The sequence below is a fragment of the Gossypium hirsutum genome, chromosome A08 (genome assembly GCF_007990345.1).
Source record: "Gossypium hirsutum isolate 1008001.06 chromosome A08, Gossypium_hirsutum_v2.1, whole genome shotgun sequence".
NCBI classification, from domain to species: Eukaryota; Viridiplantae; Streptophyta; class Magnoliopsida; order Malvales; family Malvaceae; genus Gossypium; species Gossypium hirsutum.
The window spans coordinates 7743183-7764066 of NC_053431.1; the positions used below are offsets into that span (position 1 = coordinate 7743183).

Below are 20884 nucleotides of genomic sequence, written 5' to 3' on the forward strand. Positions count from 1 at the left end.
TTTTATGAACATAACCATCTGAGGAAGAACTAGGAGAGAAAATCTCGACACAGCCATGAATATGAATTCAATGAACATCACGGACACCAGAGCCTATAATAGCCTGTGAGACATTTTACACATCAAATACGACCAAATAACTACATGTTCAAGAAAACAGAAAACACTAGTCACTCTGAAACAGTGTCACACCACCTACCACTTTGAACAAAAACAACCAAACATCAAGTCATGTTGGAGAAAGAACCAAGTAAAACAAGTATACATTTTGTATTTGCTGCTTAGCCCAGAGAAATGTGCAAATGTTCAACTGCACACAGACAAGACAAACAATAGCAGGAAACAAGCCTGGCAAGTCACGTACTTATTCAATCTCTCTTCTTTCCTCTCATATTTCCCAACCACAAGTATTAAATTTGTCAATGTGAGGACAGACTATTCCTCATATATTTAACTCCACATAGTGACTACATCAGAAACCAGCCCACCCAGCAGGTTGGGAAACTGGATTACTCTCCTTTATTTTTGATTCGCGTTGGGAACTACTTCCTTCATTTATCGTTGATTTTAATCTCTGGGAGCTAGCTGTAGGGGCAGCTGTAAAGTTATCTGCACCAAAACCCCATGTTTCCATGCCAAAAGTTGCTTGAGCAGCATGCATGTTTGAGTGACCATTTCTAGTTCTAACTGACTGGACATTATCCTTTGAAAGAGGTTGCTGTTGCTGCGGTTTGGCATCCTCTGGAAAAGCCTGCCATGGCTTAGCTTCCGGGCTAGCAGTTTTCCAATTACCAGCTTTTTCTTGTGCAAATTCCGAAAATGTTCCTTCAACCTTCTCTCCCTGCGATGAAACAAATAGGTCAATCAAGAGCATAACCAACAGGTAGATATGTGATTCGAAAAAGTTCATGTATACGCGTACAAATAGGGAAAAAAAAAGAAGAAGAAGAAAACTGTACCAGACTTCCTGGTGAGTTATGATATCTTGAAGTACTTTTATTAGGAGATGGAGTTCTAGCAGCTAGAGTTTGCTTGAGCTCCTGTATTTCCTGCCGCTGAGAACGACAAATTGCAGATAACTTTTCAAATTTGGAGGTCATCTCAGCCTTCTCCAAGTTGGATTGTTTTAGCTGTTCTTTCAGCCTCACTATTTCAGCCTCCAATGCTTTTTCTTTTCCAGTATTTTTATTAATAATTCCAGAACTGATCTTATTACTATCAAATTCAGCAACAAAGGTGTTAAACGCCTCATCTTGAAAAGAAGTGGTGGTATCCTTGTTCTCAAAAAAATTAATTTCAATGTCTTTACTAAGGCCATCTTCAGGCTTGTGTGATTTATCGGGCGTACTTCGAGCAGGAGAATGTGTTTGTACAGTTTCCCCTCTTATAGGACTCCTCTTATGTTTAACTGAGCTATAGCTGGTCGGATCTTCGTCATATTTGGGTCTGCTCTTCTCTTCAGCAACATCTGCGTCCTTTGCATGCTGAGTAGACCAAAAAGCGCCAAGCTGCCCGCCACTTGCCCTTAAGCCAGGCTGTGATGAGGTTTTAGCTGGTTCCCCAACTGGAGGGGATGGGGGGCTTCTAGAAGGCATCTGAGGTGATCTATTTGAAGACTTTGGAACACCTGCTAAATTGGCACAAAGCATCCATTCAAGTTCAAAGAAAACTAATGTCAAAGCCTCCAATATTCAAACTTTTTCTATCTATAATCTTCTATAACTCATCCCACACACCAGCGTCTACCATAGCAAGATGCAGTTAAATTTAATACAAGTATTAGACCTTCAAGTGGAGAACTGAACTGTCAATTGGTATAAATCGTCACCTTCAGTAGATGGCATTTCAGGTGGCCGATCAGGTAAAGACTTCTGTAGAGCAGCAGGCAACTGCTCATTAACACGAAACCAGACCTGTCATCATGGGAGAAAAATCCCAACATCAGTTAACACGATGTTAGATCTCTGCCAAAGATTAACATGGGCATAGACTATCTAAAACTAACCTAAATTCAAGGATGAATGACCAATCAAGCAAAGTGCTTGCCTGTGTGATGTCAGGTCTATCAACAGGTGATGCTTGAAGCATGTCTTTAATTAGGTTTGTAATTGAAGAGCTATATTTTGGCAAATCTGGAATCCGGTAGTTCCCATTTAAGATTTGTAACTTTGATTCACCGTCGAATGCATTCTTGAAGTAGCAAATTCGAAAGAGGAGACACCCAAGGGCCTGCAACATGACATAGCAGCTGCAGTTTGTACTTGGCATATCTAATCTAATACATCTAGATGTCACATGAAAATGCTTACCCATATATCCACCTTTTCATTTATAAGTTCTCTCCGGAACAGATCCCACATCTATTCCAACAAAAGAATGAACATATAAATTAACTATTTTAACCACCACAAGTTTTAAAATGTAATAAAAATAATAGATGTTCATTCAACCTCAGGGGCTCTATAGGCAGGTGTGGTGTGCTTCCTGATATTGTCTTCTTCTATACCCATTTCTTCAGGCTTCTCAAAACGCTTGTGATTGGTTGACGTGCTCCCAAAATCACACAACTTCCATAATCCATCAGAACCCAACAGAATGTTCTCAGCTTTCAAGTCCCTGCAAAAATCAAAATGCCAAGAAGTAAAGAAACATGCACCTGAGAGCAGTTATAACGAATGTGGAAAAGATTTCGACTTTAGGCCTTATAAATTGGGATCATGGCATCTTTTTTTATTTGATCATATTTTCATTTCTCTTATTCCCGTGTCAAGGGGAAAAAAGGCTGGCGTGTGGCAGTACCACATAAAAGATGTACAAAGCAATCCAAAGCTACAAAAAGTTTTTTAAGTTAAACTTCAATGAAAGGTAAAAGCTCAATTCGAAGTTCATGTGCTCAACCTAAAAACTTGAGGAGCTTTAGGACCAAATACCTGTGAGCAATTGGCGGGGACTGGCAATGCATTGCAAAGACTGCATTGCAGATATGCAAGAAAATGGTAAGAATCTGTTTCTCCTCAAAATAGGCAGTTCCTCTGGTTTCTAAGAAATTAACAAGAGATTTATCACAAAATTCCATGACAAGAAGGGCTTCCTTGGTCCTTCCCATATCCAAGATCGTATGTGCATAAAGTGTGATGACGTTCGGGTGTCCTTTAAGTGATTTCAACACACTGATCTCCTTGACAACCAACTCCAATGACTCTTGATCATTGCATATGATGTGCTTCAAAGCATACTGCTTTGAAGCATGTAGAGCATCCTTAGCTAAGTAGACACAAGAGAAGCCACCCTCGGCAATAACATTCCGAACATGAAGTTTAAGATTGGCAACGTCAAGGGTTCGGCCCTCGAGCCCTGCAGGCTCTTTTTGCAAAAATGGCTTGAACCTCCACATTGTTGGTAGAATGAACCCACAAAAGATGAAATGCGAGAAACCCCGATCAACTATAATTAAGGGTATCTAAAACAGAGCAATACCAAAAACAAAAAAAAGGGAAATTACTAATATGAAATACAAAGATGACGAAATGATGATAGTTATTAATTATAATAGAGTGCCTAACCTAAGAAAACAATTATTAATGAATGCACATATAACAACAGCAGATCTAAATACACTTCAATATTGGGGGTAGCACAAAACAAGCAAATTGCAATCAAGATCTCAATTTTCATCCAGACCCAAAACCCAGATATCTTCAATCACTTCCATTACTTGATGGGTTTTATTATTATTATTGCTTCCAAATTTGTGTGTGGATCGAGTGGTGGGTAGCAAAAGAGTGGGTGGGCAGCTACGTAGGTAAATCAATAAAAATGAATCTAAAGAGGAAGAAGAAGATCATGGAGAATGTACCTGGTTAGATCAAGTAGAGTGAAGGAAGGACTTGATAGAAACAGATGATCCACAATTGAGTAAAGATGACCCAGAAGAGAAGATGTGGTTTTTGCTTTTGCTTTTGCTTAAAGATCTGATTTTTGAGACCTTTTTTGTCTTTGCGCGTTGCCTTATTCCTCAATATTAAAAATTATCCTAATAAATAGATACATCAATCAAACACTACTCCTAACTCCTAACTCCTAATAATTTTCATAACCAAAAAATAAAAAATAAAAGAATAATCCTCCTATTTATTTTTACACACATTTATTTGAAAATGGATCATTTTCCAAATTTTCAAAAATAATTAAATAAATAAATCAAGAAATTAACCTTTTCAAATCATTAATACAATATTATATTTTATATTCATGTATTCACATGTACTTAAATATCTACAATTGAAATAAATCAAATTTTATTTTACATAATAAATGGAAATTCATTATATGGATATGAGATGTATCCTTTCTAAAAATATGCAATTTTATTATTTAATAATTATTAAATTATAATATAAAAAAAACAATTCCAGTGCTATAATTTAATATATTTATATACAAATAATTTTGTTACAAAAAGTTACTTGTTACATACGGAACCAGACTTGGAACATATAGATTTGAGGTAGTTTGTCGGCTAGTTATTGGAGGGGTAGGGTGTATGTATGTAACCAAGTAACATGCCTTGCCCTGAACCCAACATATGCTATGCTGGCTGAGGCTCCCTTTTTTCAAGGCGAAGCCAATGGCTTTTAAATTTTAATATGTTTCTCATTTCTATATAGTTGATGATTTAATTTTCATAGATTTTAATTTTAGGCATTGAAAAATAAAACAGTTGAGTTAAAAATCATTGTTGTTTTAGTCAGTATTATTATTTATTTTTATCATTTATTCTACATTTATTTTAATTACTCAATTTTAATATAAATTTTAGAGTTTTTATATGAAAAAACTCATGTTTTTAAGTGAATTTCTTTTTTACTTTTTAGAATTAATTTTAACTTTTTTTTCTCGTATAAAGAAAACCTAAGATTTTTCAATGAATTATTTAACTATTTATAAGAAAAAATCATTTTATCTTTTTAATTTCATTTAATTTTTATTCCAGCGAAAATAAAAAACTTAAGGGTTTATAAAGAGTATTTATAGGAAAGACTTTAGATTTTAACAAGGAAAAACTATTTTAGTTTTTAATGAACTTTTTTTTCTCTCTTTTAAATTAATTTTAGTTTTCTTTTCTCGTAACAATGAAAAAATTTAGGTTTTTCTATTTAATTACTTTAGTTTTTATAGGGGATTGAGTTATAAAAAAAGAATTAAGTTTCATCTTTATAGTTAAATAACTCAATTTTCTGTAAAAATATAATTTTTTTAAAAAATAACATTATTTTTAGAAAAATAACAAACGATCAAAATGAAAATAGTTTTTAATGGTAGTGTCTAAAATGATTTTTTTATTATTTAAGATTCAATATGAAAACTTATAAAAGTTAGATGACTAACTAGTTAATTTACTCTCTTTTTTTTCTTAACACAAAAAAATAAAAATAAAAAAAAATAGTAAATCTTTTATTTGTTTTTTGTTTTGGAGAAAATATGAGAGGAACATTGATTGGAATATATGACCTTGTGCCTCGTGACTTATGACCAACCGTACTATGTATAGGCTTTAAGTTGTGAAAGTGGAAAGCAGGCTATGATTAGGCGAGTAAATAGTTAGGGGCTGAATAATACGCACTCATATGGCCCTGCATCCGCATGTAGGCCTACTAAGCTATATGAACCCTACAACAATATATTGGGCATTTGGCAATACTGTCTATTTTGTAGGGCTTTCATTTTTGGATGAATGGTAATAGAAAGTATTCCAAAATGAATTGGGATTTTTTAGTACCGTAAGGGCTTTGGTCTTTTTAATTAAAATGGAGAAATTATTTTTTGATTTTTTCCTAAATTTAATAATTTAGTTTACATCATTTCAATCAAAATTATTTTCTTTGAATCTAAAATTTTATAATTTTATTTCGATCTCTAGTACAAAACTCACAGGTTTAACCAAATATATGATATAATTTTTGAGAATGTGATAAATATTTAAAATTATTATGAAGGACAGAACTGCAAGGACATTTAGTATGTGAAAAGTTATCACTTTTCAAATAATTTAACTGGTTGGAACGTGATTTCAATTTTTAATATGCAAAAATTAGTTTACTTTCATTAAAATGTAACATTAATTTGGGAGTTACTTTCTCACAAATAATGAAAAATGACTTTATCGGATTTTGGTTCATTAGTATGTACAATTAAAACTCATTATTTCAATATAAGTAAATAATTATTTTTCTTTTTTTATAAATATTTTTCTAAAATGTATTTTTTTCTTTAAATTAAATTTTAATTTTAAACTATATGCATAATATACTTAAATTTATGTTGAAATTATTTTTTGAATTTGAAAAACGGGAGTCGACTTAAAAATAAAAATGGAGTCACCACCGATCTTTTTTCGAGATGTGATCGGATCACCTTGAGATCAATCATTTTAATAAAATATTTTGATTTATTAAAACAATGATTTTGGGTCTACGAAATTCGAAAAAAAAAAAAGTTTGGGAGCCGGCCCAAAATTGGTACCAAATTGATTAATTAATGTCTTAATGTCGAAAATTTGAAATGGTTTTGAAATACGATTTCTTTTAAAACATTTGAATAACTCGAATTGGAAATTAAGAATTCTCTTGTTACGAAAGAATAAAACATCACATCCAGCACGTTAGGACATGACCTTTTAAGCCCTCGAAACCACGACCGAGTCTTAATTTCCAAAAGCTCATGTATTTGAAAATTATAAAAGGATACTCAATTATTTGGTCCAACGAAAAATTGAAACCCAACACGTTAGGGTACGATTTCTCGGATTTCCAAACATAGAATATTGCATTGTTTTGAAATTTAGAAAACACAAACGAAATTTTAAAGGAACATTTGATTATTTAGACAAACGAAAAAAAATCGAAACCCAGCACGTTAGGGCACAATTTCTCGAATTTCTAAATATCAAACATCGCCTTTATTTTATAAAGCTGGCTCAAAACACATTAGTTTGATTTACTTTAGGATAAAAAGCAATCGATGTGGGGCGAAAATTTGAAATCTAAAATTTAATATAATATCAATCATACAAGCTTAGTATTGAGCACGAAATAAAAATACAGGACAATAATATTACATGAATAAATTATGAGAAAACACAAAGGAACGAATTAAAGTACATGCAATAGTAACATATCATATACCATATAAATACAAACGTTAATAACCAAAGAAGAAATAAAAATAAATAATATATTAAAAAGTAATATACAAATGAAATTTTAAAACAAATATTATAAAGTAAATAATATACGACATAATACATATATTAATTTACATAAAAACAACTTAATATAAATAATTGGTATATAAGAATAAAAATATATATAAAAAAGTATTTGGAACAATAAAAAGTGATAAATAGAGTTTTTATGGGAAATAAATTATACATAAATATAATTTTAAAGGGGGAAAATTTTTTATATAAAATAATATAACATCAATAATATATACATGTACATGATAATATAAGGTGACTAACATATGTTTAAAATGAATAAAACCATAAAAACAAGGTGACTAACATATGTTTGAAATGAATAAAACCATAAAAACGATAAAAGAAGCCATGAATTTTGAATAACACTTTTTTAAAAAAAATTATGTAATATACATAAAAGAGATATTCAATGAGTTAAACAATATATAATGGTAAAAAGAACAAAATGATCTAAAAACAATACATAAAATATTAAAATTAATAAATAAATACCCAATATATATAAAAAAAACACCTACATGCTAGGGATTAAATCAGAAGAAAACTAAAATCAAGGGAAAAAAACAAGAAATATGCATACAGGGACCAAAACATAATGCGCGTAAAGCACAGGGATCAATTGGAAAATTAATCCCTGCCCTCAAAATGCAGCGTTTAAGCATGGGTTAAATTAAAATAGCGCATAAATTTCAGGGAAAATTTAAAAAAGTTAAAAGAAATAAAAACAGGGCTTAATCAGATGGTGGCAAAACAGGAAGGGACCAAATGCGAAAATTCCCCATTAAGGGCAAAAACTCGCAGACCCTCCCTGAGGGTCGAGTCAACGCGCGGACCTAGCCCCCCATTAAATGGCGCCGTTTTTGCTATGCTATTTAAACCTTTTTTTTTGTTTTAAAAAACATTTTAAGCTTTGTTTTTAGAAAAGAAACCCCAAAAGCCCTATAATATTTTCTGCTCCCTCACTTCCCCTTATTCTCCAACCGAAGGGCTAAGCCTCAAAAGCTATCAAAATCCGACTGCGATGAATGGAGTTGAGCCTCCAACGGCGTGAGTGCGATGCGACTCCGGTAAGTCTCCCTCTCGCTCTTATATATTTTAGTATATGTTGTGGATTCAAATGAAAAAAAATAAAAAGAAAAACAGAATAAAATTACAGTAAATAACCACCTTTTAAGTATTCTTTGGTTGCTTTCTACTGATTTTGTGTGTATTTTGTATTCAAATCCGTAAAAAAAAATGAATATTCATGGCTTTATATAGCCGTTTTACAACTGTTTTTTGCTATTCCCTTGCTCACGTTGCAGGTAGCGAAGACGTGGAGGAGAAACAGGCATGGGACGTGCTACACTCGAGCTGGGGTGGACGTGCGTGGGAGTTGCAGGTGGCCATAGCTGTGGCGCGAAGCAGATGGAAACCCTAGGGTTTCCGAAAACTCTAACAACTTGGGCTTATCGGGCTTGATTTATTTCATTCGGGCCATGGTAAAGTTTTTGGGCTTTTGGATTTATTCTTGTTTTTGGGCCTGAACTGGATTTGGACTGTTTTAATTTTTGTGTTTTATTTTGGATTTTGGTTTCCATATTGCCCGCACAAAATCTGGGTCTTACAATTTATTTATGTAATGTAATGAGGAAAGTTTGTAAATAGTATGGGCACGTTTGGTTCGCTGTATTGGATTAGAGGCGTATTGGATTAGAGGCGTATTGGATTAGAGGTGTATTGGGATTAGAGGTGTATTGGATTAGAGGTGTAATAGCTAATCCACTGTTTGGTTGAATGTAATGGAATAGAGGCGTAATAGTAATCTTGTGTTTGGTTGAATGGAATAGAGGTGTAATAGCATAATAGAAAAAACTAAAATGACTAGAATACCCTTAGCATAAATTTGTTTTGGTAAATGATTATTGTTATTGTTATTTAAATTATAATAAAATTTTTATTATCAATAATAAATAATTTAATCATATTTAAACATAATTATTATTAAATATATTTTAATTAAAATATATAATTTAATAAAATTCTTAATAATTAATATTCTTATATTAATTTACTAAAATCATAATATATGATACTGTAAAATATAAATTAACATAATTATTATTAAATATATTTTAATTAAACTATATAATTTAAAAAATTCTTAATAATTAATATTCTTATATTAATTTACTCAAATCATAATATATGATACTGTAAAATATAAATTAACATAATTATTATTAAATATATTTTAATTAAACTATATAATTTAAAAAAATTCTTAATAATTAATATTCTTATATTAATTTACTCAAATCATAATATATGATACTGTAAAATATAAATTAACATAATTATTATTAAATATATTTTAATTAAACTATATAATTTAAAAAAATTCTTAATAATTAATATTCTTATATTAATTTACTCAAATCATAATATATGATACTGTAAAATATAAATTAACATAATTATTATTAAATATATTTTAATTAAACTATATAATTTTAAAAAATTCTTAATAATTAATGTTCTTATATTAATTTACTCAAATCATAATATATGATACTGTTGATGCTAGTTTTGCACAGATGGTATAATAGACGTACATTTACATTTATATCAGAGGCCACTATCTTACATGATATACAAAAATGTATAAGTGGCCTCAACCATTGATGCTAGTTTTCTTTCACTTCAAATTTACATCATGTAAAATATATGCGCCGAACCAGAGTAACATAATCATGAAGTTTGCAAGAACAACACAGGATTCCAAAACCAAAACCAGCAGATTTACTTATCAAACTGTTGCAGCTCAATTTTCCAGGCAGATGCCAATTGTAATAGAAGTTGATCAGGTACTGCGCCTTCCCAATTCTCTGGTGGATCCATCGTGGAAGCTGCTTCATGTAAATTCAACAGAAGCTCTTTCTTCAACTCCATCGTTATACCCAATGCATCATGTCCGTTTTCTATCACCACTTTGACCAGCTGAATAATTACAGGAATTTTTTTTTTAATAGTAAACTTATAAAAGAAAATGTCTAAATAGAGCAGCTTGAAGTAAATGGCTCAAAGATGAAGAACCCATACCTGTTGAATCCAGGATAGACAAATATCAAACAAATCTTGCTCCATAAGAAATTGCACAATAGCGTGCAAGGCTTCATTTGCTATCTCATTTGACAGTTGATCAACCATAGGGCCTGATCTATCCATCAGCTTTATAAGCAAGAGATCATCCCCTGTAGAGAGAACTTCTGCATAGGCAGAGTCCATATCACCTACTTGAAGGGCATGCATTGCATTGCTCCAAGAAGTCCAGACATTGCATTGCATTGCATTGCATTGCAGGGCAGAGTCCCCTTGTTTCGAGTTTCTGAAAGAATTCAGGATTCAACTCTCTGTCTGTTAATGCAGGTGATTTCTTCTTTAAAATTACAACTGCTTTGTCAATAATGCTTCCACCTTTGCCTTCAGAAACAGAATCTGAAGTCTGTGTTTTTTTATCACCCGCACTTGGATCTTTGGAGCCATTCTTTTCTGATGATTCAGCTGACTGAGCATTGTCACCATCTACAGCATTGAAACAAGTTTAATCCAATAAGATGAATGACCTATACATCAGAAGGACAACCCGTAACACTTAACTGACACACTTACCATGAGACAAGGCTTTCAGGTCATCTGCAGCTCCATCTTCCCCTTTTCCTGCAATCTTCTTCCATAATTGCAATGCTTCTGTCATGCTATCTCTCACAGGTTTCATCTGGTTGACCAATGATTAAACGTTACAATAGAATAAAATTTCCATGAGGCAGTGTTGAGTAATGTAAATCTGTCATATCTGCACCATTAGAAGAGATGATAGTGAAAGGACTTCAATCCTAACCTTGCTTAATCATAATGTGCTAGCTGAAAGTCCCTTGAAAACCAATTTAGAAAGCATGGATGCATACAGTCCAAACCCACATTTTCTATTAGTCTAAATTCTGTCACACAATTAACCCTAGGATTTCTAATTATATCAAGTTCCTACAAAAAAAGGAAATCTATGTGGAGGATATACATGTTTTCCCGAAGCAAAGTGACCAGATCAACACATGTAATGAAGAAAAGAAAGTACATGGTCTGGCACCAGTCATGTCCAAAATATGTATCAAAATTTCACAATGAAATCATACACAAGGCATTGATGTAAAAGTAATATACATATATATAAGTATGTATGCATGCATGCAAGAAAAATGACTCCAAAAAGCTACCCTATCAAAGCGACAACCCTCAAGTATGGTTATTGTCGAAGATGCTCTATCTGCAATCAAGTTGCTTGAATGCAGTGCCAATGCACTTAAAGAATCTGCAGCTGCCTTTCTCGTCGCCCAATCTGTGCTCCCAAGGCATTCGTGGATGCTTAGCTGCAATGCTTCCAAGCTCTGAGGTGCAATTGCTCCCACCTACATGGTCATCATAAATTTACAGAACTTCAATTTTCTTTTCCTATTTTTTGACCAAAAAAACAAATTGTTCCTATTTGTGGAATTTTCCATATCTATTCCCCACCTAGCTACCTAATTCACATGATCAAATAAAACAAGATCTACAATACCAGCCAAAAAAAACAAGCACAAAGTAAACAATAAAGAAACTACAAGATATTCATTTACGATGATACTTGACATCCACAAAACCAACAACATAAATCATCAATATCCTTATGAATCAAACACAAAACAACTGCAATACACAAACCTGTGACAAACTTGCCACTACTGGCAAAAGGGAAGCCTTGGCCATAAAATTCTGGTTATTCAACAGCTTGCAGATCCTTGGACACAGTTTCTGAAAAGCAGGCAAAGGAGGATCAGATGCACATTCCACCATCTTAGCCATACACGTCGATGCACCAGATTGTACCCCTTTGTTCTGCTCCTCCATTGCTTCAAACAACGGCTTTACAAACAATCCCACCATATTCCCCCCACTCTCCCCTTTCAAATACTGCCCTGAAAGCGCCCCTATTGAATCGCGGCAAGCATCTTTCACCCCAGAATCAGCATCTTTCAGCCTTTTAACAATGTGGGCAACGATTTTAGTCAAATGGGAAGCTGCCAATTCACCATGGCAATTACATAGCACTGAAAGTAACCTCAAAGATTCTTTCTTCACAGCTTGTTTTGGATCATTTGAAGAATCAAAAAGGCAATTGAGTAACATGGGAAATGATTCGGGAGACAGAGTTTGGATGGTCTTTTCAAGTCTTCAACAGCAATTTGGTAAGTATCACGGTCAGAGAGCTTGGAAAGTGAGGTTAAAATCCTTTGCTTTAGCTCTACCATTGCAAGGTGAGATGACACTGAAGAAGGTTTAACAGGGTTTGAAGGAGGAGCTAAAGTTGAAACATTTGAAGGTTTTTTTCCTGAGATCTAAAGAGAGTGAAGAAAAAAAGAAATTATTTTTTTCCTGGATTCGAGATTTGGCAAAAAAGGGGATAAAAGGGATCATTCAACAGACAACTGTGAAGGATACAAGATAGAATCAAAATGCAGGAGAATTCAAAATTTATCCCAAAAAAACCCTAATTTCAACAGACAAAACCCACCATAGTTGAAGAACACAATTCTGTTTTTTGTCGACAAAACAATCATGAGAAAGAAAATTAAAAATCCAAATTAAGTAAAAAAAGAGAAGAAACACTTGCCGCTTCTGTTGATGTTGGCGAAAGATGCCAAGATGCCAAGATGAAAGTCGGCGAAAGATCTGAGCGGGTGGAGGTTTGGTTCACTGGCAACTTCTGTTGATGTTGGGAGGGAGAGGGAGAGGGAGAGAGTGGGGGTGGAGATCGATTTCGGCTGGGAAGGGTAAAACAGACACCGATTAGCTGATCCTTGCTTTTGGAAGGGATTGGGAATCGGTGTTAAAGCAGAGAAAATATGGATTACATCCGTAACGTAATAGGAGTGTATTAAGGCAATACACTGAACCAAACATGAGTTTATGTGGGGCCACCGATTAGGGGTGTATTGGCATAGCCAATACATCCAACCAAACATGCTCTATATCTTTACAATCTTGAATCAATACACAATTTATTTTTCAAATGTATTCATGTAACAAATTTAATCGAAATGTGAAAAAAAAATATACATTGTGGATTAATTCAAATATTTGTTAATAATGAAGATTATTGAAAAACATTATTATTAAATATTTAATTTAAATATTTTTAATAATAAAAAAATTATTGAAAATATTAAGCTATGTGAATATTTTTTATTTAATAAAAATAATTTTATAAAGTAAATCACATTAAAAAAAGTGTTGACTATACTAAACTTATTATTTTAACCTGATTTTATTAAGGCTTAATTGAATAATTAACTCTCAAATTATACCTAACTTGATTTTAAGTTAGGTATCTAAATTTCTTTTATCAAACCATCTACTTAAACTTTATTTCCTCGACAAATCAAAAGTTGACACATAATTAAAATTTTATTTTCCCTTAATTTAACTAAAAAACTGAAAAAATAAAAATAAATTAAAAGTATCCTCTCTCTCCATCTTCATCTTCCCTAGGGGTGTTCATTCGGTTAACCGACCGGTTAACCGACCCGAAATTACTATAACCGAATTAACCGACCTTCCAAAAATTTTAACCGTTAACCGAACCGATTTTTTTTAAAAAAAATTTAACCGAACCGAAATTTTTTCGGTTAATAAGGTCGGTTAACCGAATTAACCGAAAATTATGTATTTTTATTTTTGGTTAAAAATTACCCGAATTACCCGAATTACCCGAATTACCCGAATTAACCGAATTAACCGAATTAACCGAATTACCGAAAAATACCTGAATTTTTTTTATTTTTTATTTTTAAAATTTAAAAAATTTATAAATTATTAAAGTAAATTGGGTTTTAGACTTTAGTAAATTGGGTTGTCTTTTAGTTTTAGTTTTATTGGATTAGGTAATTGGGTAAACTTTAGTTTTAGTTTTATTGGGTTGGGTAATTGAGTTTGGGTTGGGTTGGATAATTTTATTTATTAATTTTTTCGGTTAACCGAAAATTTTCGGTTAACCGACCGGTTTCGAACCGAATTAACCGTTAACCGAAAAATCATAAAAAAATTAACCGACCCCCGACCGAAAAAATTCGGTTAACCGACCGATTAACCGAATTCGGTCGGTTAACCGAATTTTTTCGGTTTTACCCGAATTATGCACACCCCTAATCTTCCCCATCTCCATCCACCATTTCCCTTCCCCTTCCCTCTCTCAAACAGAACCAACATCATTCCCTCCCCCCTCTCTCTGCTCCAAACCATCACCATAAACCTCAAAAAGAAAAAAAAAACTAAAACAAAACTAGTAGTTTGCAAAAGAAACCCAATCCAAGCTTTGACTGAAACAACTCGTGAGTTTAAAGCATTCTTGGCTGATGAAAAACCTGAATACTGAATGGAAGACGGCAATAAGTTTGGCGATTTATCCTTCTCTATTTTTTAGAAAAAAAATAAAAAAGAAAACTCTAAATTTTGAGTTGAATCTCCAATTATATTTTTGAAATAAAACCCAAGCAGAAACAAAAACCATAAGAAAAGCAAAGATCTAAAATTCTCTCTCTGAAATATCTATTCTCTCATGAAGTATATCAGAGAAGGGGACTGGACTTGTGCGCCGGTTCTGCCGGCGGTGGCTGATCGGAGGGTCAAAATTACAGGTCCTGTGGAGAGGAAGATGATCAACAGCGCTCTTAACTCGGGAGCTACAGTGTTTATGGTGAGTGATGTTTGTAAGTTATATGTCAGTTTTGAATTTGTCTTCCATTTGTTTGATAAATTGCTGAGTTGAAATTTGTTTTCCTTCAGTTGTTAACGTTTATTTCGGGTTAATTTGACTTTTATTTTCTTTTTAAGAGTTTTCCCATGAAATGAACAATAAAGAAGGAAACTAGAATAAGTGTTTTGAATTTCGAGAGTTACCTAACTCTAATAAAAATATTTTGTCAATTTAGTAATTTATTTGTGGATTAATGTATAAATAATAATAAAAATTTAAAATAATTAAAATAGGAATAATATTATTTTAAAGTTTTATAGTAGACGTTGATAATAACAATAGAATAATCGTAAAGTAATAAGAAAAAAAGTCACGGGTAGAGAAAGAGAAATTTATTAATATTAAAAATTAGATGATACGAGAGGAGTTTCGATTACATCTGTTTAAAGATTGAAAAATCTTATTCTAATCAATGTTAAATAGAAGAAGCGTACTTTTATATGAATTTTATGCCCCAGGCCTCTCGCCCTTACAGATCTTCTTATTTTGTCACTGTATTTATTTCTTAAACAAAAATTTACACAAATTCTAACATAGAATGATTTATAATATAATTTTTGATAACTTAAAAATTTATAATTCAATTTTAAGGTGGTGAAGAAATTTTAGATTCAGCCCTCATTAGAATTAAAGCACCAAACACCCCTATATATATGGTAAAGATACCCTGACACTCATTTTCCCTTTATGATTAAATTTATATATGAAATGGCCCTACTCAAATTTGAGCATAACCCATCTATTAGATAATTAACTTATAAACTTTGTTTTTGGGTTTAAGTTTACTTATTTAACTAAGTTGAATTTCAAGAGATTAAAATTATTTAAAATTTTAATTGAATAGATGTCATTAATTTGATTAAGAAAATTATTAAAATGTTATTTTATATTTAAAATAAGTGATATATATTTTGGTACATTATAAATGAGGATTTTATTATAAGAACCTAAACCTTAGATCTTAAATGTTAACACAGAGTTCTTAACTACTACTTCATTTGGGTTGTTGACATTTAAAATAAGCTATATTATTCGAAAGTGCATATAAATGGATTTGAACCCATGCCAAATGCATCAAGAAAATTATAAATTTGCCATTCAACTTATGATTCACTTTGATATTTTTTATACATTTTTATTTTATAACTTCCATCAATCGTGTGTGTATATATATATATTAATGTTGTTGATTTAGTTGGTTTCATAAATTAACTTAACATCAACTCATGACCGATGACAATACAATTATAAACAATTGAATTCATTTAGTATTTTTATAATATGACGTATTTATGTGTTTAAATTTTATTTTACTTAAAATTTAATCTAATTTTTTATTTTAATAACATACATATTTTATATATTGTTATTATTAATTAATTTTAAACCATATATTTTATTATTTATTGTATATTATTTTTAAAACTCATCTTTATATTTAAATATGTAATTTACACTTATATACGTGTGATAGAATTTAAATAATATTTATATATAAATTATTATATCATGTGTCACTTTTTTTTTATTGAAATATCATATTGCTTATCATTACTCATACAAGCACACAATGTTGAATGTGAATTCTAAAATAATTTATTGAAAATCTAAATCTTACAATTAAATTAAGCGAATTAATATTGAAATTAATAATTTAGAGGAATTTTTTGTGGTAAATTAATAGGTTAGATATATATATATTGAAATTATTTTGACAAATTGCATTTTATTATATTTTATTACTATTTATACTCGGCCTTTAGTATTTAATCTGATTCGTCTATAAATATTATTCATGCTTGGTAAGTAATTAAAATAAAATTCAAATTCAAATTATGTATAAAAAAAGAATATTAAAAAAATTTATCTTCTAATTCAAATCCAAATTTAATCAGTGAGTTTAAGAATAAAATAAATATTTAGGTGAAAGGATGAGTGGAAAAGAAAATAAAGCTGAGGAGATATATAAATGCAGATGGGGTTGGAGCAGAGAAAAGGGTCAAATAATCACATGAAAGTATTAAATACTAATATTATTATTCAAAGCCCTCTCTCTCCTTTGTTGTATTAGGATATGATTTAGGGTTATATAATATTATACAGACAGGTATTTAGTCCTTTTCTTTCTCCTAATAATATATATATTATTATCCTATCATTGCCATGCTTTTGTTTATATATTATATTCTTACAATAAAATTTCCAACTTTCTCCGTGATATTATTTGGAAACATGGGCAAAATGATTTTGAATTTGGATTTTGAAATTTTAAATTTGATAATAAATAAAATGTTAATTTTTAATTTGAATAAATTTAAAAATTTTGAATTTCAAAATTTAGGATTGATTAAAAAGCATGAGAATTTTTTTTGTTCTCCCTTCTTTCACATTTCTTTCAAAACCCAAACAATAAATATTTAATTTTACTTATAATACAATATATCATCAACAAAACTCAACATTTTTAGAATTGGGTCGCTAAGCGAACTAGTTAGACCATCGGTTCTTTTATGGTGCTTGAAATATGTTGGCATTGGGATTATTGGTTGCTGATATTGAATGATGTATTGTTGACTTTTGAGCATGTAAATTTTGATTGATGTTAGATAATTTTGATATTTTAAAAGTAGATTAGAGGTAATTATTCTTTATGTAAATGTATACGATTTGTGTCATATGATAGATAGATTGTATAGATGTTTGTAGATAAATAGTGCTTGAATAATTGTTATTCATTAGGGTAAATGTAGGCATGATTGAAATTGTGTACTATAATATGTTTAGGGATAACCTGAGGCATTATTTGACTAGTTAAGAGCCTAAATGACTAACCTTGATGATATGTTATCCCTAGATCCCATGATTTGAGCCTCAAAATTATCCTTTATTGATGAACCTATATTTGTGAAACCTTGAGCTTAAACTGAGTTAAAAACTCAACTCTTCTCTATCCTTGATCTTAAAATGCAATTTGAAATGGACGTTGGAGCATGGATATCAAGGGTTAGGTAGAGACATTTTAGTGGTTTCAAATTATTCTTGAGAGAAAAGAGAAGAGATTGTTTAATATGGTGCGTATAGACTCTTCGTAGATATAAAAAAAATTGAGTGAATAAAAGCAATGTGAGGGTTAAAAGCAAAGTGAATAAAAACATTGTGAGTGAAAGCATGAAAATTTTTAGAAAACACTTAAACGAAAAATCATTTTTGAGCTTGAAAGAAATATTTCATTTCGTAATAGGCTAGTGCTCGCTAGCTTTTTGTATGCACTAATATTGAACAATATTTTCCATTTCTTTGGAGAGAAAAGGAAGGTGAGAGAAGGAGAAATAAAGTGGTGAGCTTAATGACTAATTTGGAGAAGAATGAGGAACAATGTCATATGCTTTACTGTTTCTAGTGCTTGAAACTATTTCAAGCTATCTTTGTGTTTGAAATCCAAATCATCATAAGCTTCTAAACGTTACGAACCTAGAAGACTTATGTGACCTAAACATTTCCTTTGTACGATTTTCTTGATTTGTTTATAATTAGCTTAATGGATGTTTTTTATTCTCATTTTGTGTCTACTACGTATCTATATAGCTTATGTTGATGAATCACATAATTGAGTATTTATTCATTTGAATTGCCTCTAGGTTTGTTATTTCTTAACTCGGTGAACTAGGTATATTTGCTTGAGGAGTACTTACGTTAGCTAAACATCAATATTAAGTTGCATGCGAGAAATGTCTTGTACGAATTCAATATTTGATTGTTATGCTTCTTATTGGTTAACATATTCCAAAGGTCGTCTTATGCATGTTTTGTGTGTTTTCTTGAAGACAAACAAAGACTTAAATGTAAAGGAGTTCGATCGTAATTTAACACGTCAAATTAGACTCTCTAATACATTTAATTAACTTATTCTCAAGCAATTTAAGTGTCTTTTTATATGTTTTTGGCAATTTTTAGTTCTAAGCATTAATAAACAATTGTTGTTTAGTTTTACACCCTTTTGACACCCAAATTGGCTAAACATGCTGTGAGGAACCTAACAATGTGATTAAGTTGGTGTAGGAAAACAATAAGGGCTCAAACTCGAGGAGAATGTTATTTAGAGCGAGTATCAAAACACAAATGCCATGGAAGTTATGATATCCTCGAAGGTGTTGAAGTGAAGAAATGAAGTCATTTTCCAGTGGTATCGCGGCATTGAGGGATGGTATTGCGACACCGAAACCCCCAAGACCCCGATTTAGCTACTGTTTTGGGTATTACGACACTGAAGGTTGGGCGTTGCGATACCGTTGCCAGGAGCAATTTTGTGTCCAAGCAAGCTTAAGTCTTTTTTTCATTTGAGGGCATAATGGTTAATGCTAGGTTAAATGTTAGTATATTACAAATTCTACTTTATAAGTTTTGGAAGGCAGATTTTTGTAGGCCGAACATTGCCCTTTAGTTTTTCATAGTTTTAGGTTAGGTTTTCTTTTCTTTTCATTTTTATATTAGGTTTAGAATATATTTTATTTTTGTTGTTTTCTATTTCTTCTTTTAAATTTACAAAAATAGACTTTAAAATTGCTTACATGCAAGGGCCGATTATTGAACTACTTTGAAGATTTCATTTTTCTTCTCCTATGGTGTTTAAACGGTGAAGGAATATGAGAATGAAAATTATCTTTCCTTCCACCTTTATGTTCTTTTATTATAACATACATTATTATAATTTTAATTAAATCAACATATACTTCTAATAAAAGCACAAGCATTAACCATCCCTAACAATTATAAAGGGGCTAATTGCCTCTTATCCTTGGATAATTACTAATTAAGCTTTTTAACTAACAAAAATCAATAGCGATTAACTTTTACGATCTTTATGATTTAGTCATTGTACCCTAATTAACCATCCAGTCGTTCAAATTTTTGGATCAGAATTCAATTCACCTATATAAAAACTCTGTAAATTTTTAATAAAAATATTTAAAAGCTTGATTTATGAAAACAAGGTCTGATACCTCATTTCCAAAACCACTAACTTTAGGGTCGAACCACTTATACTTTAACTAACTATCCAATTAGTAAAGTTATCAAATCAATATTCAATATAGCTATGGACTCACTCGTCGAAATTGGCATCCTAAAACCACTATTTTCGGCACCATTGAAAATTGGGTCGTTACGAAAAGTTTTTGAAAGCTCGTTTTAAGCTCGGTTAAGTTAGTAAACCATATTCTATATGCATTATGAATGTTTAATTAATATGTTATTATTGTAATTGCTCCAAGAACAAATGTTCCATCCCGGTATCTCAACTCGACGATCAGGTCGGGTAAGGGTTGTTACACTGAATCGATTAGACCATTGGTTCTTGATTAAATCAATTTGATCAGTTCAATTGTTGAACCAAAAATAATTAAATAAATAATTAATAATTAATAATTTTTTAAAAAAATTATTAAATGAGTTCAACTATTAGTTTTTGTCCCAATTTTAGATTTTTACTAGTTTCAAGCAATTTTTATTTAATTGGTTCAACCCCTTTGTTTGGACTAGACTGATCATAGGTCGGGCCACTCACCCAGACCCGAAGGCCCACTCACCCAGACCCGAAGGCCCACTTGAAAAGCAAGAGAGTTTAGACAAAAATATAGCCCTGAAAAATGGGTTTGGATAAAAAATAAGGCCTATTTTCTAAACAGATCGAGCTTCTGGCAGAATATTTGGCTCGGGCCTGGCCCGACCACAATCACATGCCTATACTCTTTTTTTTTTGGGTACTTTCAATTTGTTGGGAAAAAATTATTTTA

At 31.3% G+C, this 20884-nt stretch overlaps 1 protein-coding gene, 2 long non-coding RNA genes and 1 pseudogene across 5 annotated transcripts; 2 read left to right on the forward strand and 2 right to left on the reverse strand.

Annotated features, from left to right (window-relative positions):
* Window positions 1-251: 251 nt before the first annotated feature.
* Window positions 252-4018, reverse strand: LOC107950468 (probable serine/threonine-protein kinase DDB_G0276461). 3 transcript variants are annotated; one of them, XM_016885318.2, is made up of 8 exons: window positions 3857-4018; window positions 2931-3460; window positions 2451-2616; window positions 2310-2360; window positions 2047-2229; window positions 1829-1913; window positions 960-1630; window positions 252-841 (listed from the first exon to the last, which is right to left on the reverse strand). In XM_016885318.2, the coding sequence occupies exons 2-8, from the start codon at window positions 3392-3394 to the stop codon at window positions 473-475; spliced, it is 1989 nt and encodes a 662-aa protein (XP_016740807.1). In that variant the 5' UTR covers window positions 3395-3460; window positions 3857-4018; the 3' UTR covers window positions 252-472. The 3 variants fall into 3 exon arrangements, with proteins under 3 accessions (XP_016740807.1, XP_016740819.1, XP_016740815.1); XM_016885330.2 differs by having other exon boundaries at window positions 960-1627; window positions 3857-4017; XM_016885326.2 differs by lacking the exon at window positions 3857-4018 and adding an exon at window positions 3564-3805.
* Window positions 4019-7759: 3741 nt separating this feature from the next.
* Window positions 7760-8926, forward strand: LOC107950497 (uncharacterized). Its single transcript, XR_001698085.2, has 2 exons — window positions 7760-8328; window positions 8566-8926. It is a non-coding gene; the product is annotated as an uncharacterized lncRNA (long non-coding RNA).
* Window positions 8927-9819: 893 nt separating this feature from the next.
* LOC107888652 (microtubule-associated protein TORTIFOLIA1-like) lies at window positions 9820-13302 on the reverse strand (annotated as a pseudogene).
* Window positions 13303-14498: 1196 nt separating this feature from the next.
* LOC121204941 (uncharacterized) lies at window positions 14499-19707 on the forward strand. Its single transcript, XR_005900084.1, has 2 exons — window positions 14499-15032; window positions 19152-19707. It is a non-coding gene; the product is annotated as an uncharacterized lncRNA (long non-coding RNA).
* Window positions 19708-20884: the final 1177 nt, after the last annotated feature.

What these genes read in the sequence shown, in the direction of transcription:
- LOC107950468 (XM_016885318.2), bottom strand. Translation starts at nt 3,394, where the DNA reads ATGTGGAGGTTCAAGCCATTTTTGCAAAAAGAGCCTGCAGGGCTCGAG. An exon ending in CTGCCTATAGAGCCCCTGAG is followed by an intron (nt 2,361 to 2,450) that starts GTTGAATGAACA and finishes TTGTTGGAATAG; the next exon opens with ATGTGGGATCTGTTCCGGAG. An exon ending in ATAGACCTGACATCACACAG is followed by an intron (nt 1,914 to 2,046) that starts GCAAGCACTTTG and finishes CCATGATGACAG; the next exon opens with GTCTGGTTTCGTGTTAATGA.